This window comes from Euphorbia lathyris, chromosome 1 (genome assembly GCF_963576675.1).
Source record: "Euphorbia lathyris chromosome 1, ddEupLath1.1, whole genome shotgun sequence".
NCBI classification, from domain to species: Eukaryota; Viridiplantae; Streptophyta; class Magnoliopsida; order Malpighiales; family Euphorbiaceae; genus Euphorbia; species Euphorbia lathyris.
The window spans coordinates 89,618,101-89,631,549 of NC_088910.1; the positions used below are offsets into that span (position 1 = coordinate 89,618,101).

General features: G+C 37.8%; 2 protein-coding genes across 2 annotated transcripts; one reads left to right on the forward strand and one right to left on the reverse strand.

The window, feature by feature from the left end:
* Positions 1-8,177: 8,177 nt before the first annotated feature.
* Positions 8,178-8,664, forward strand: LOC136211282 (defensin-like protein 1). Its single transcript, XM_066002710.1, has 2 exons — positions 8,178-8,334; positions 8,402-8,664. Exons 1-2 carry the CDS (start codon positions 8,277-8,279, stop codon positions 8,560-8,562), a joined length of 219 nt encoding a protein of 72 aa, XP_065858782.1. The 5' UTR covers positions 8,178-8,276; the 3' UTR covers positions 8,563-8,664.
* A 611-nt stretch (positions 8,665-9,275) lies between these two features.
* Positions 9,276-13,203, reverse strand: LOC136205920 (uncharacterized). The gene is made up of 5 exons (XM_065996773.1): positions 12,357-13,203; positions 11,495-11,664; positions 11,017-11,086; positions 9,854-9,884; positions 9,276-9,761 (listed from the first exon to the last, which is right to left on the reverse strand). Exons 1-5 carry the CDS (start codon positions 12,553-12,555, stop codon positions 9,638-9,640), a joined length of 594 nt encoding a protein of 197 aa, XP_065852845.1. The 5' UTR covers positions 12,556-13,203; the 3' UTR covers positions 9,276-9,637.
* Between the last annotated feature and the right edge of the window lie 246 nt (positions 13,204-13,449).

The following is a 13,449-nucleotide window of genomic DNA, read 5'->3' on the forward strand; positions in this document are numbered from 1 at the left end:
TGGATCAGATCAACCTTTAGTTTGGCGAATGCACCTTTGGTGATGACATTGCGAGAACTGCCCGTGTCTTTACTCGCTTTATTTTATCTCCCATCCTTGAATCGCCATTGTTACTACCAATGCATCTGCATGTGGAGAGATTACTGGACATGTTTCTGCAAAAGGAGCAATGGAGGGATGTTTTATCCAGAGCGGATATTTTTTCTTTTTCCACGGGTGGCTGATACACTGGTCCATCTGCTATGACATTAATGACACTTTTGAATTTATTTTTGGGATCTGTCTTCTGTTTGTCATCTTGTTATTTGGACAAAACTATCTAGTTTGCCAACTCCCAGCAAGCTTCAGTGTGGTGGCCAACCTGTAGTACGCTTTGGCGTTTCTTCTAACGGTTACATGCTCCCCTCCTTTGGGTTCGGGATATGTAATGTCCCGCTTATATTGAATCTTTTCTTTTATATTGTGGCAAGTTGGAAGCTTTAAACATTCTGTCTGCTTCGTACCCCAGGATCCGTGCTGTGAATGGCGAATTCATGTTAACTTGATGGCGTACCTTTCTGCATTGTTCTCTTGTCTATATAGAGCGGCATGCACTCGCCTTTCAATCTCATCATTCGTGTGTTCAATGTTGAATCGTGATAGTAAATCCGGCTCTTGATCTTGATATCGATCATGTTGAGGTTATGCTTGGAGCTATGGTTTAACGCGGATGGATGTTGTCACAACCGTGGGAGCCATTTTATCTAGCTTCGAATATCTTGTCTCCGCATCCTTCAAGATTTTGCTAACATAATAGATGGAGAACTGCTGACCTTCTTCTTTTTGAATAACCACGGTGCATATAGCTTTATCCATGACAGATTGATACAAATGCAGGTCTCCCCTTCAGATTGGTCTGCTCATCAAGGGTGGTTCTGCTAGGAATTGTTTTATACCTTGATATGCTTGTTGACAATCTTTCTAGTATGATGATCCGCCCGTTCAACCTCTGGATCTTTCTCACCCATTGTGGGGTTTTCATTTAGGCGCTCTTTTCACCTTTTTCCTCGCATGGCTTTTATTTTATCTGGATTTGCTCTAACTCCTTTTTGGCCAATGACATAGTCAAGGAATTTTTCTGAAGTGACTCTGCATATACACTTCTTTGGATTGAGCTTTATTTTTCATATCAGTGTTTGCACTGGTTGTAGTATTAGCAACTCCCTTGTACCTGTGGGTTAGCACTGAAAGAACTCCAGAAGTGGGGCATACTATGTCCATTATTAAAAGATTGTGGTAAGTCATAAAAGCTATATTCACTTACCTTGAGGATCAATGGCTTGATCCATGGAACATACTTCATAGCAAAAGAATGTTTGCATTTGCCTTGTTGGCAAATATCACGTATGATGCAATGTCTCTTTATGGAATTTTTAGTTCATATTGGAATCAACTTAATAATTCCTTCACGTTGGTCCCTGACTCTAGAATGAGCTTAGTCAAAGGATAAAACCGAGTAAATATTATATGTCAAACAAATTCATAATAGAATTTTAATCGTGCTTGTTTTAATAATAATATCACGTATAATGGTCATAACCATAAAGATTGCTACTGCACATGAATATCATAATGAATTCTTAATAAATAACCATAATGAGAATGGTTTAAGAATAATGTCCTTTTGTATTTCAATGCGCATTAATATCCAAGATAGCATATTTATTTTAAACGTCATAAAAGTTATGGCATTCTATATTGGGTAAGATATCTTACATAGTTGCTATTTACTTGCAATTAATATTGTGCATCCATACATTAATGGCATTCAGAGATCATTAAAGCCTCATTTGAATGAGGTATAATTAAAGAAAGGTAAGTGATGATTTAATAATATAGTTATATATAAAATTACTCTTATATCATTTCATTTGTACGAATAAAATAGAAGAGAAATGGTAATTTTAGAAGAAAAATACATGTACCATGATTCTCCTCCAATTTTTAAGGAATTCTCATGTATATCCTAAGAATTTTGCATAAATTAATGTTCTGATCCGAAACCGACACTTGCACTATTTTTTAGTTAGCTCAGGACATGAAAGTTTTGTTTATCCAATTTGGTAATTCATCAGCCCATAATGGCCTTAATAGTTAGGGACAATTACAGGATAATTACAAATAGACTCAATATTTTCAAGTCTCTTGTGTTGGTAACAGAAATTCTAACAATGTCAAATAAACAGTTTTTATATGAATAGACACATCCTTGTAAAAAAGGGAATGAAATAACTGTTTGACAAAAAATATTCAAAAATATGAATTTTTGATATTAAAAGTACTATATAGGAGAAAAGCCATATATAGATGGTGAATTGTACAAGGAAAAACCAAATATGATTTTTTTTGTAATTTCTTCTAATAGTTATATGCATGTTCATCCAAAAGACCGACCAGATCTAAATCATTTGTAATTACGTGAGCCCTTTTATGATATTTTAATATCAAATGACAAAATCACATTGAATGGATGAATTTTTTTGTAAATCCCAAGATTACGGGTCTTATACATGCGTTTGTACTAATTCAATGATAATATCATATTACACTTGCCATGCATAAAAATATGAGGGCACAGTAAGCATGCAAGATTTAATGAAAGATTTATGTCTATGACTTCATCTTTCACAGTTTATTAGATTTATCATAATAACATGTAATGATATTCATAGCACTTTATAAGAGTGAGGGATCTCAATTTTCTTTAATTAAAAATGGAATAAGAAATGGGAGGAAACTTATCTTTTTCATCATAAAATTCCAGATTCAATGTAGAAAACTCTTTCCCACCAATATATGGAGAACTGTATATTTGGATAGATTTGTTGTACTGATTGAGCCAAAGTTTGAGATTGTGATTTCTATTCCGTTGACTCCATTGTTTTGTTCTTTGTGAAACTCTATACAATCAAGGTTTTGTGATCTTCTATTTGTTAGAGATCCACGTTCACCGCACCAATTGATAACTAGTGGAGAATTTCCGATTGTCTTCCGTCCCTGTAGGGGCGTCGTTGGGTTCGACGGGGGGAAGCTCCGATGCCAAAGTCAGTAAGGAAGAACAAGAGAGCAAACTGAATTGACAAAGGGTAAGTAAAAGTGTACCTTGATAGCCTAGGGATGTAGGCTATATATAGCTAGGAAGTCGTAAGCTTCAGCAACTAGAAGGTCTCCATTAATGCTCCATTAATGGCGGTTACTAGTTACCTTTAAGCTGGCGGTTACTGGTTACCTTTAACCTGGCGGTTAGCTAATTGATAGCTCATTAATGGTCTTTATGGCCGAGTCGGCGGTTAGCCGTTACTATGATGAATCAGGTGAAAGAGGAGATTCGCCTCATAGGTTCGCCAGCGGATCTCACTGAGCTGAACCGTGGAGATCCGCCATCCGGTTCTTCTTGCGGCGTTCTCAAGGTGAATATCCCTTTTGGTCCTTGGGATAATATTCTGTCAGTAAGATGAATATCCCTTTTCGTATTCTTTGATCCGTCAAGGCGTATGTACGCTCTCCTTGAGAGCTATGGCGGGTCTCCGCTACTCGCTCTCTTCGGGCGTATCTCGTTATGGCGTATCTCGCCATGGTCCACGTGGCGTGGCATAATGCTAGAGACTCCTTCCTTTTCCTCATTATTTGCATATTCTCCCCTACATTAATTATCATTAATTCCACATTAATCATGTATAAATATCTCTTTTAGAAGGAATAATGGTTTGCCATTATTTCTATTAATTTTCCCTTATTCCTTATTCAAGAATAATTTGGGTTGTTATCAAGAGATTTCCGTGGTTTTATCAGTGATAGCACTGGGCCTCAATACACTTGGTCTAATGGGCGGCTTGGTACTGAGAATGTCGAAAGCAAAATTGACAGAGCTCTTGTAAATGAGGATTTCATGGATTCCTGGGATCGCATCAACTGCTCCGTTCTTCCTCGTCACCATTCGGATCATTGTCCGCTACTCCTCTCTTGCACGGCTGGCAATCCTAGGAAGTCGCGGTTCCGTTTTTTTGAAATGTGGACTACTGCGGATTCGATTGAGAAGCTAATTGCTGATCACTGGCGGGATTCGCACATCTCGTTACCACCGGCTCAGCTACTATGTCACAAGCTTAAATCCCTCAAGCCCAAGCTGCGTGTTTGGAATAGGGAAGTTTTTGGTAGAGTGGATTTGAACATCTCTGCGGCTAAGCTTGAGCTAGAAAACATCCAGAAACTTATTTCTGATCTTGGGTTGAATGAGGAAAGGAGGGAAAATGGAGGTGGAGGCGCAGAGAATTCTTGACCTTCAGTTATACCGTCAGGAGCTCTTGGCTCGTGAGAAAAGCAAAGAAAAATGGTTGGCTGCGGGAGATAGAAATTCAAGCTTCTTCCATCGTTCTATCAAAAATAAAAAGGTCCATTCCTCTCTAGATAGCCTGATTATTGATGGGGTCTTAACGTCTGATGAGAATTCTATTGCTCAACATGCTGTTGATTATTACTCCTCATTATTCACTGGGGATTTGCTTAATATTGATTATACTGCCGTCGCAGAAGTAATCCATCCTTGCATCTCGGGCGAAGCTAACAGTGAGCTCTTGCGTCGGCCTTCAGATGAGGAGATTAGGTCTACTGTTTTCGCCATGAGCCGTGATAGTTCGCCTGGTCCGGATGGGTATGGTGGAGCCTTTTATCAGCATTTCTGGGCAATTATCGGTTCCGATGTGTGCAACATGGTGAAAGGGTTTTTTGACACGGGTTACATGCTGCCTGGCATGAATTCCAGTATCATGGCGCTTCTTCCAAAGATTGACAGTGCTAACGAAATTCATCAATTTAGACCCATTGCCATGGGAAACTTCAGTTATAAAATAATCTCCAAGATCCTTTCGGATAGATTGGCGCCAATTGCCGCAGGAATTGTGTCAGACAATCATTTCGGGTTCATTAAAGGTCAAAGTATACATCACTGTATTGCAACGGCTTCTGAAGGAATAAATATGTTGAAAAAGAAGTGCTTTGGAGGGAATATGGCTTTGAAAATTGATATTAAGAAGGCCTTTGATACTTTGGACTGGAACTTTATGCTAGCCGTGCTTGAAGCTTTCGGTTTCTCTTTACACTTCAGAAATTGGATTCTTGAAATTCTTCGCTCTGCTCGAATCTCTATTGCATTAAGTGGGCAGCAAAGGTTACTTTGCCTGTTCTCGTGGTGTCCGTCAAGGTGATCCGCTCTTGCCGATTCTCTTTGGTTTAACTGAAGATTTCTTCAGCCGTTGGTTGGCCAGTCTTGTGAGTGAAGGAAAATTTGTTCCGATGGGTTACACATGGAACTCCAACTTTCCGTCACACCTACTGTATGCGGATGATATGATGTTGTTTGGCAGAGCTACAGTTAGCAATATGCGCTGCATTCAGGAGCTTTTTTCCTTTTATGCCTCTATCTCGGGTCAATCGGTAAATTAGGATAAATCCGAGGCCATTTTTGGGAATCATATCAGCAATCAAAGACGAAGCAGGCTGATGAATATTTTGGGTATAAGGCAAGCTTCTCTCCCCTTTCCCTATCTTCGCATCCCCCTATTCCAAGGCGCCCCAAAAAAGCGTTTTCTGCAGCCTCTAATGGACAAGTTTCTCGCCAATTTCAGTCTCTGGCGGGGAAGGACACTCTCCTTTGCTGGCCGCCTCACTCTTATCAAAGCCGTCTTGACAGGTGCTTTGATTCAATCATTTTTTATTTATAAATGGCCTGCTTCTCTTCTCTCCAAAATCAATAAGGCTGTCAGAAACTTTCTCTGGACGGGCGACAGGGACACTCGGAAGCTGATTTCAGTTCCGTGGAAAATTTGTTGCAATAGGCTGAATGAGGGTGGTTTGGGCATCAAGGAGTTTAAAGTCTTCAATTCTGCTTTTCTTGGGAAGTTTAGTTGGGATTTAATCCAAGATAATTCTTTCATCCCCACCTTGCTTCGGTCGCGGTTCTTTGAGCAATCGGGGATTCATAGAAAATATATCTTAAACTCTGCGATTTGGTCTTCTGTGCGAGATTCTATTGCTCAGATTAGAAATGAAGTGGTTTGGTGGTTCGGGAGTAATTCTTCGCTGAATTTTTGGACTGACCTCTGGATCTTCCCGCCGGTTTCTGATCAGTTGCAAATTCCGATTAAGGAGCAACACAACCTCTTTGAACCTATCAGCAGCTTCCGGTCTGATAATGACTGGTCCAACTTACAGTGGTTGCCTGCGCACATTCAGTCCAATATCAGGCGAATCAAACAGAACATTGAAGGCCAGGACACTTGTGTTTGGAAGCCATCAACTTCAGGTAAGCTTACAGTGCGAGAACTTTACCGTTCCCATCGGACTGCTGCTTCTATCAACTGGCATAGGTTCTTATGGAATGCGGCTATCCCTCTTAGACGATCTGTTGTCTGCTGGCTCATTATCAATAATCGTATCTCTGTTCAGACTAGCATCCAAGGGCGCGGTTTTCAGATTGCTTCAAGATGTGAGCTGTGCAAGTGTAATGTGGAAACCATTGATCATCTGTTTGTTGTCTGTCCTGTTGCGACAAGCCTTTGGTTTATTGTTTTCAACTTATTTGGTGTGCTTTGCTGTCGAGGTATGACTTTCGCTGATTTTTTCTCGTCAGTGCGCGCTGTGCATCTTAGGCCGAGACTGCGGTTAGGCTGGAATCACGCTGTCATCACCAACCTGTGGTTTATTTGGAAGACCAGAAATTCAGCGGTTTTTGAAGATGAGCTTCCTTCGATCCAAATTTTGCAGCGACGTCTGCGCGTACTTATCCGCGAGTTCCGCCCCGGAGAACGCCCTCCGCCAGCTTCGGATTTTCTATTCGTGTGATAGCTTCGGCCAACAACTGGTTGGATTAAGGTAAATACGGATGGAGCCGTTTCGGGTGTGCCCGGAATGGGCGGTGCAGGAGGGATTTTCAGAAATTGCAGGGGTTTTGTCAAAGGCTGTTTCGCCTTCCCTATCCCAGACACTTATGCGCAGGTGGCGGAGTTATCAGCTATTGTTTTTGCCGTTGATACGGCATGGGAAAGGGATTGGCATTGCCTTTGGATTGAATCCGACTCCCTTTATGTCGTTAATTTACTGGTTGCAAATTCCACGGAAGTCCCCTGGATTGTCAAGCAAGACGGGTGCAGATGCTTGGCTCGAGTTTCTGCTATGAATTGCCGTTTCACACACATTTTCAGGGAGGGTAATCAGGCGGCGGATAGGCTAGCAAACTTTGGCAAGACAGCTTCGTCGATTATGTGGTGGACGTCTGCCCCCTTCTTCCGTGAGTCTCTAGTTTTTGACGACATTTGTGGTTTAGCACATATTCGTTTCCCTTAGTTTCTTTTATTTTCTTTTCTTTTCCCTCTCCTTGTAATTGTATTTTTTCTATTCTTTTTAATAATATTCGGGTTGTTGGTTTGTGCTGGGGGTGCCAACCTAGTTGGGATGTCCGGCCTCTCCTTCGCGTCCCATCCTTTCAGTTAAAAAAAATATAAATTAATTAGATTAATTTATATTAGAATTTATAAAATTAATTATTTGATAAAAGAAAAGATAATGTGTATTTTTTTTAAAAAAAAAAACTACCCAACCATTCCTTTATTTGTAAAGTTTTTTTTGTTGACTCTATTTCTCACATAGGTTGTTTTTTATTTTCTGCCATTAATCTACAGAGAGTTTTAAAAGTTTGGACTTTTTTGCACAAATCAATCCTAAAGATGATGGTGATCATTGTTAGCATATCAGATGATTTAATTAGTTGTTGCTCAAACTCACATCAAAGGGATCAACTTTATGTTCGGTAATAATTCTTTTAATACATGTGTTTATAGAAATGTTTCCGTCTTATTTTCTATGACTAAAACCGAATCAAAACATCTTTAATGATATCAGAGCTAAATATGTATGCTTTGAATCGGGTTCTTAAAAAAGTTGTTCCGTTGGTTATAATGTTGGTTGAATTGAAATTGAGTTTTGGAACTGTTTTAATTTTAATTTTGTATCTGATTTTCGAGAATTTTAAAGATAGTAATTAAATGTAAAATGAATTTAGTGATGATTAATAAAGAAAGAGATGTAGATAATGATGGAACAGACAGCATGCCAGAAAACGACACACTGAAATGAGCAGAAATCATGTGCTGAAGCATGGAACGACTCAAACATGATACATTCACGTGAGTTCCTTCCTTCCTGTATATATATACAAACAAAGAACCAAAACTATCTACACAATGGAGAAGAAGAATTTAGTTTCCATATTGTTGCTGATGCTCATTGTCTTCGCTTCTCGTAAGTAGTTTTATTTCTAAACTCATTAAATTTACTATCATCGTATGAATGTATATTGAATGTGCAGAAGAAGAGGCAGAAGGAAGGGTATGTGAATCACAAAGCCATTATTTCAAAGGGCCATGCAGCGGAGACCACAACTGTGCTATGGTTTGTAGGAATGAAGCTTTCTCCGGCGGCCGATGCAGAGGTTTCCGCCGTCGTTGTTTCTGTACTAGGCTTTGCTGATTAACTAGATCAGACCAAATTTGGCCATTGTTAGATCTTATTAAATCTCCTGTCATGTTTTGAATGTCCATCTTAAAATTCTAATAAACTTAGATCTTGATCTGCTCTGGTGTGACTTTCTATAATGCTATTGTTTTTCCTTTTTATTGGATTATGTTTTGCTTTCTGTGAAGTTTAAACTTCTTCTTTATTTACTACCCCACATATTCTCTTATTATATACTATGTGATGAGGGATTGAGAGAAACAACTCTAAAACAATAGAGATGAATTTTTAATCTAAATTCAAAGAGCTCGAAATCCACCAATTTGTAAGTTGCTGTTTTGATTCATAAAAAATTATACCCATCAAAACTCAACTAATAAATGTCTTAACACAATATCGTAAAATGTTTAGTGACGAAAAATTCTAAATCTTTAATTTTTCTGACAAAAAATGTAAAATTTCCTAATTTTTTGTGATGAAAAATGCAAAATCGTTTTAAAAAAAAATATGTATTATTTTCGTGAGTTCTTTAATAAAAAAACGTAAATTGTAATGTTTCCGACTCGTAATCATCCATTTCCGAAGTCTGGATTGTCACGCATCACTTATTTTCATAATTTCAATTATTGTTGTTCGGATTTATAATTTTGGAGAGAAAATTTTCAATTTTTGATCAAAATTATGAGAAGGCAAAAAAATCCAAATGGAGACAGTGATAAGTAATTTGAGGACGGTATTTAGCATTCCACATAATTTAATAGGCAAAGGCAAACATTATTACAAATTGAATTATATATTAGTGATGTAATTTCAAATTATTTTTGAATTATACTAACAGATTACAGTCTCATACAAAACAAAAAAAAAGGAGCCTTTGCCCTTAAATCTGGGCTCCCAATTTACCAGCTCAATACATCTCCACTTCCCAAAACTTTGACGCCTTCCATCCACAGGAGGGAGATTAGATTATACAAGTGGTGTAAAGAGAATTTTATATATAATTTATGACTAGTTAGCATATGAAGCTTTGGTTCTACTACTTCATCTAGCTGCTTCCTTCTTACAGCCATTCACGTCGGATACAGTATTATCACTTCTTCGGTCGCCTCCGGTTTGGGTATAAAATGTCATTCAGACTATCTTTTACATAGCTCCCCACTTTTAGCATGTTTCTCACCACTCCTGACGCAACCAGGCTAGCATTCCGAGTATACCTGCAGTTTTGCAACAACTGGTTATTTTCTACATGGTCGGTCATTCGTGCATCAGTCAGCATATTGACCTATGATTGCAAGTAGTATCTCACCTGCTTAGGAAGTCATCTCCTGCAGATTGGGCTGCTCAATTGCCGAAAATTTAATGGCACGTTAGATTTAGATAAGTTAGCATACAGAAAAGAAGATGGAAACAGTTGTGCCAATTGTTTTGGCCCCCAAAGAAAAGTAAGGATCAATTTAAAATGAAATGGCATTCACAAGCTGGAAAAGAAAAACTAATCATCTGTCGTCTCATGCTCCATAAGGCTTTTAATTGCGTAACCGCAATCTTTAAAGCAACACAAAAGATTATTCACTTGCTCTAGGACATGCATATCAATCTGTTAATCATCTCAAAAATTTAAACTTTCTTGCACATCAGCTAAACACCAAATGAGCCTCTTTACTTTATTCTGAATGATGAATTTAGCACGTGTAAAAGGCTATATGAAGTTTATTTTCACTTTCTTAAGCATACACCAAACAGACATTATCCAGTTTTAACTGGTTTAAACAGGCCCTAAGAAGAGAAATTTAAAAGATAGTCCCACTCCTGCCCTTTCACAAATCTGTGTCATTGGTTTATTCATACTTCGTGTATACTAGAGAGGAACAGATTTAACTATAGAGACATTCCACAATGATGGATTAGATCTCAGAAGAAAGTCCAATGATGATTCACATATTATAATTAAATCGAAAATTGCACAATAACAATTAACAGGAAGGAACAACCATTGTGAGATCTGTCGTAAAAGGAGTTTTTTTGTTTCTCCTCAACAACACCCAGGCTGCTTGCATTACACATAATAAAGAAATGGAAGCACATAAATCATGCATCAATTTACAAATTTATGCACAGATATTGATAAGCATATGAACATGCAGCAGATATATACTATTGTTTTAAATGAGATGGAGTGTCCCAAGATAGCATCACATCCAGCATGAAGAACAGAAGGTGTTAAGGTACTTTTTGGATGATCTCTCTAGACAAGTAGGATTTTGATATAATAATCTTTGTAGGCAATTTTCCCATTTCTATTTGAAAGAATCTCAAGAATGCTTTGACTGTTACTACGTTTATCATTATCACAGAGAAAATAACAGATGTCGCAATCAATTCCATTTAAAAATCAAGCCTAACAAACTTTTACAGTGAATTCAATATGCAATATGCAATATGCTGGATAAACAACATTTATCTAATTACCTTCTCTACTATGAACATGAGTTGGAGCAGATGCAGTCTCAGTATTATAAAGTCTTTTATCCAGTAGAAGCTGCAGAAACTCATATCAATAAGATTCTTTTTTTTTTTCTTTTGCAGGGATAACAAGAAGAAGAAGAAGTTAAACATTGCGTCCATTCCGGATAGTTAACTTGTCATTTAAGCAGAATAGATATAAGAATGTAAGTTTCAACCAGATGACTTATTGCAATTCTTTACAACCCTAAGAATGTAAGTTTCAACCAGATGTTATTGCTAATGTAATTAACCAAAGTGAAGCACAGGCATTCCTAATAATAACGGAAATTACAGCAAATTGTAAAACTAAAGGTTATAAACAGATCTCTCTGTTTAAACTAATGAATCAAGCAACCACAAGATAGAAGCAAACTCAAGGCCACAATTCAAATCATTTTTACTGAAATATGTGCATAAATACAAAGAGGAAAGACAAAACAACCTCAAGTCCTACTACACAGACTGGCAATCGTGTTTTTGTCACTTGCTTATCAGTAGATTGATCTTTACCGACATACACAGAGTACCCAGCACAACCATAATAAAAATCTACAAGATTTCGCCCATCTTTAGAAGCTCGAGCCTCAGATTGTCCAACAATGTCATTCGGAACTGGTTATTAAACTTAGGTATCAGTATATATCAGAAGATATTTCATCACAATCTTACATTTAGAAAGAGTTTGAAAAAGCCTTACTATTATTAAAGTCTAACAAACAAGTAACAAACATTCCAAAGTATGAGATTATATTCTAGCACATGCAACAGTTATTTGTACAAAACCACCACACTGCACATACTGTACAAACATATAATAACAGCATCGTTTCATCCCATATATTTCTAGAGTTACTGTGCCTAATAATTCAATCAGCCTGCTTTCACAGTTTCTGAGCATGCAATCAAAATGATATACAATGTTGTTCTACTTCCGAAATACATGAGGCGCAATAAACAGTATGAGGAGAAGATTAGTGGTAGGAATCTAGCAAACATCTATAAAGACAACTTATTTAAAAAGAGTATAGTTTGACTTAGACATTGTGAGATGAGATGGGACACATCCTATGAAATTGATAAAACCAAGATTACAGGCTTGAACTATGACAAGGAATCAAGTCGGAGGCTCGCAATTATATATCAGGCGAACCATAATGTACTTTCTTAAGCAATCATATGAGAATCTACCAACAAATAACTAATTATTCATCGAATAAGGAACACAATTTAATTATCGTGATGGATTATTTCATTTCACTTCTGGAAGAAAACATTTCAGGAAAATGGAGAGGAAAAAACAAAACCGTTTTGAAGGGTACGGGGGATGCCGATGCAGCGAGGATTTTTTCCGGTGGATTTGAGAACGGAAGAATAATAAAGGTATCCTTTGCAAGATTTTCCCTTAAAATCTCCGCCGGTAACCCTTCCGCGTTTTGATTCAGTTTGATTTTCGATTTGATTAACTATCTCGTCTCCACCTCCGCTTCCTTGACTCCTATCCATGCCCGCTCCTTTTTCTCTCTGTAGCAGGGGGGTTCGTCTAACATTCTCAGATCAATCGCTGCAGTTTCTTTGCTTCCCTTTTCAATTTTGTTCCTCGTATGAGTAGAACTGAATCCCCCGACATGCGACCATAAAATGATGTCGTTTTGCCACTCTAGATTTAACAGACAATGGTCTTTAATTGTACTTGGCCCAAAAATGCCAATTTCGCTTTCATATACCTAAAAAAAATTAATATATAACTTCATCTTTTTCCACTGTTATAAAAACCGGACCGGACCGGTCGGTCGGATCGGTCTAACCAAAAACCGGTCAGGAATCCGGTCCGAGTTAGTCCGGTTTGTTGGATCAAACCGGATTGGCCCGGAGTTGAACTGGAAACTGGAGGTCGGACCGAAAACCGGTGCAACTCCGGTTTTTTGAAGATCTATTAAAAAAATTAAAAAAGGCCGAGATCCATGGAGAAAAACAAAAAGACACACAGAAATTCTGGGATGGAATTTCACAGAAAGTAAATGATGCTCGGAATCGCCAAAAGAGATGTGCAAAGAAAACAAAGAAATGGAGATATGTTTTTCTTTTTGTTGTTGTCAATTCTGGGCAAAAGAAAACCCAAGAATGGAAGTTAAAGGAGAGAGAAAGAAGCAAATGGGTTTAAAGATGAAGTTAAAGGAGAGAGAAAGAAAGGGGTTTAGAGATGAAGTAGAGGAAACAGTGGGTAGGACTATTTCTAGGACAACTAGCTAACTTTATTCCTTTTTAATAAACTAATTCTTTTTTTAAGTAAAGGTTGAGTTACAGACTAAGATCAGAATGCAAAGATCCCAACTAGGTTGGCATCTTCACAAAACCAAACAAAAACCTAGACCCGAATTTTATTAAAATGAGGAAAAG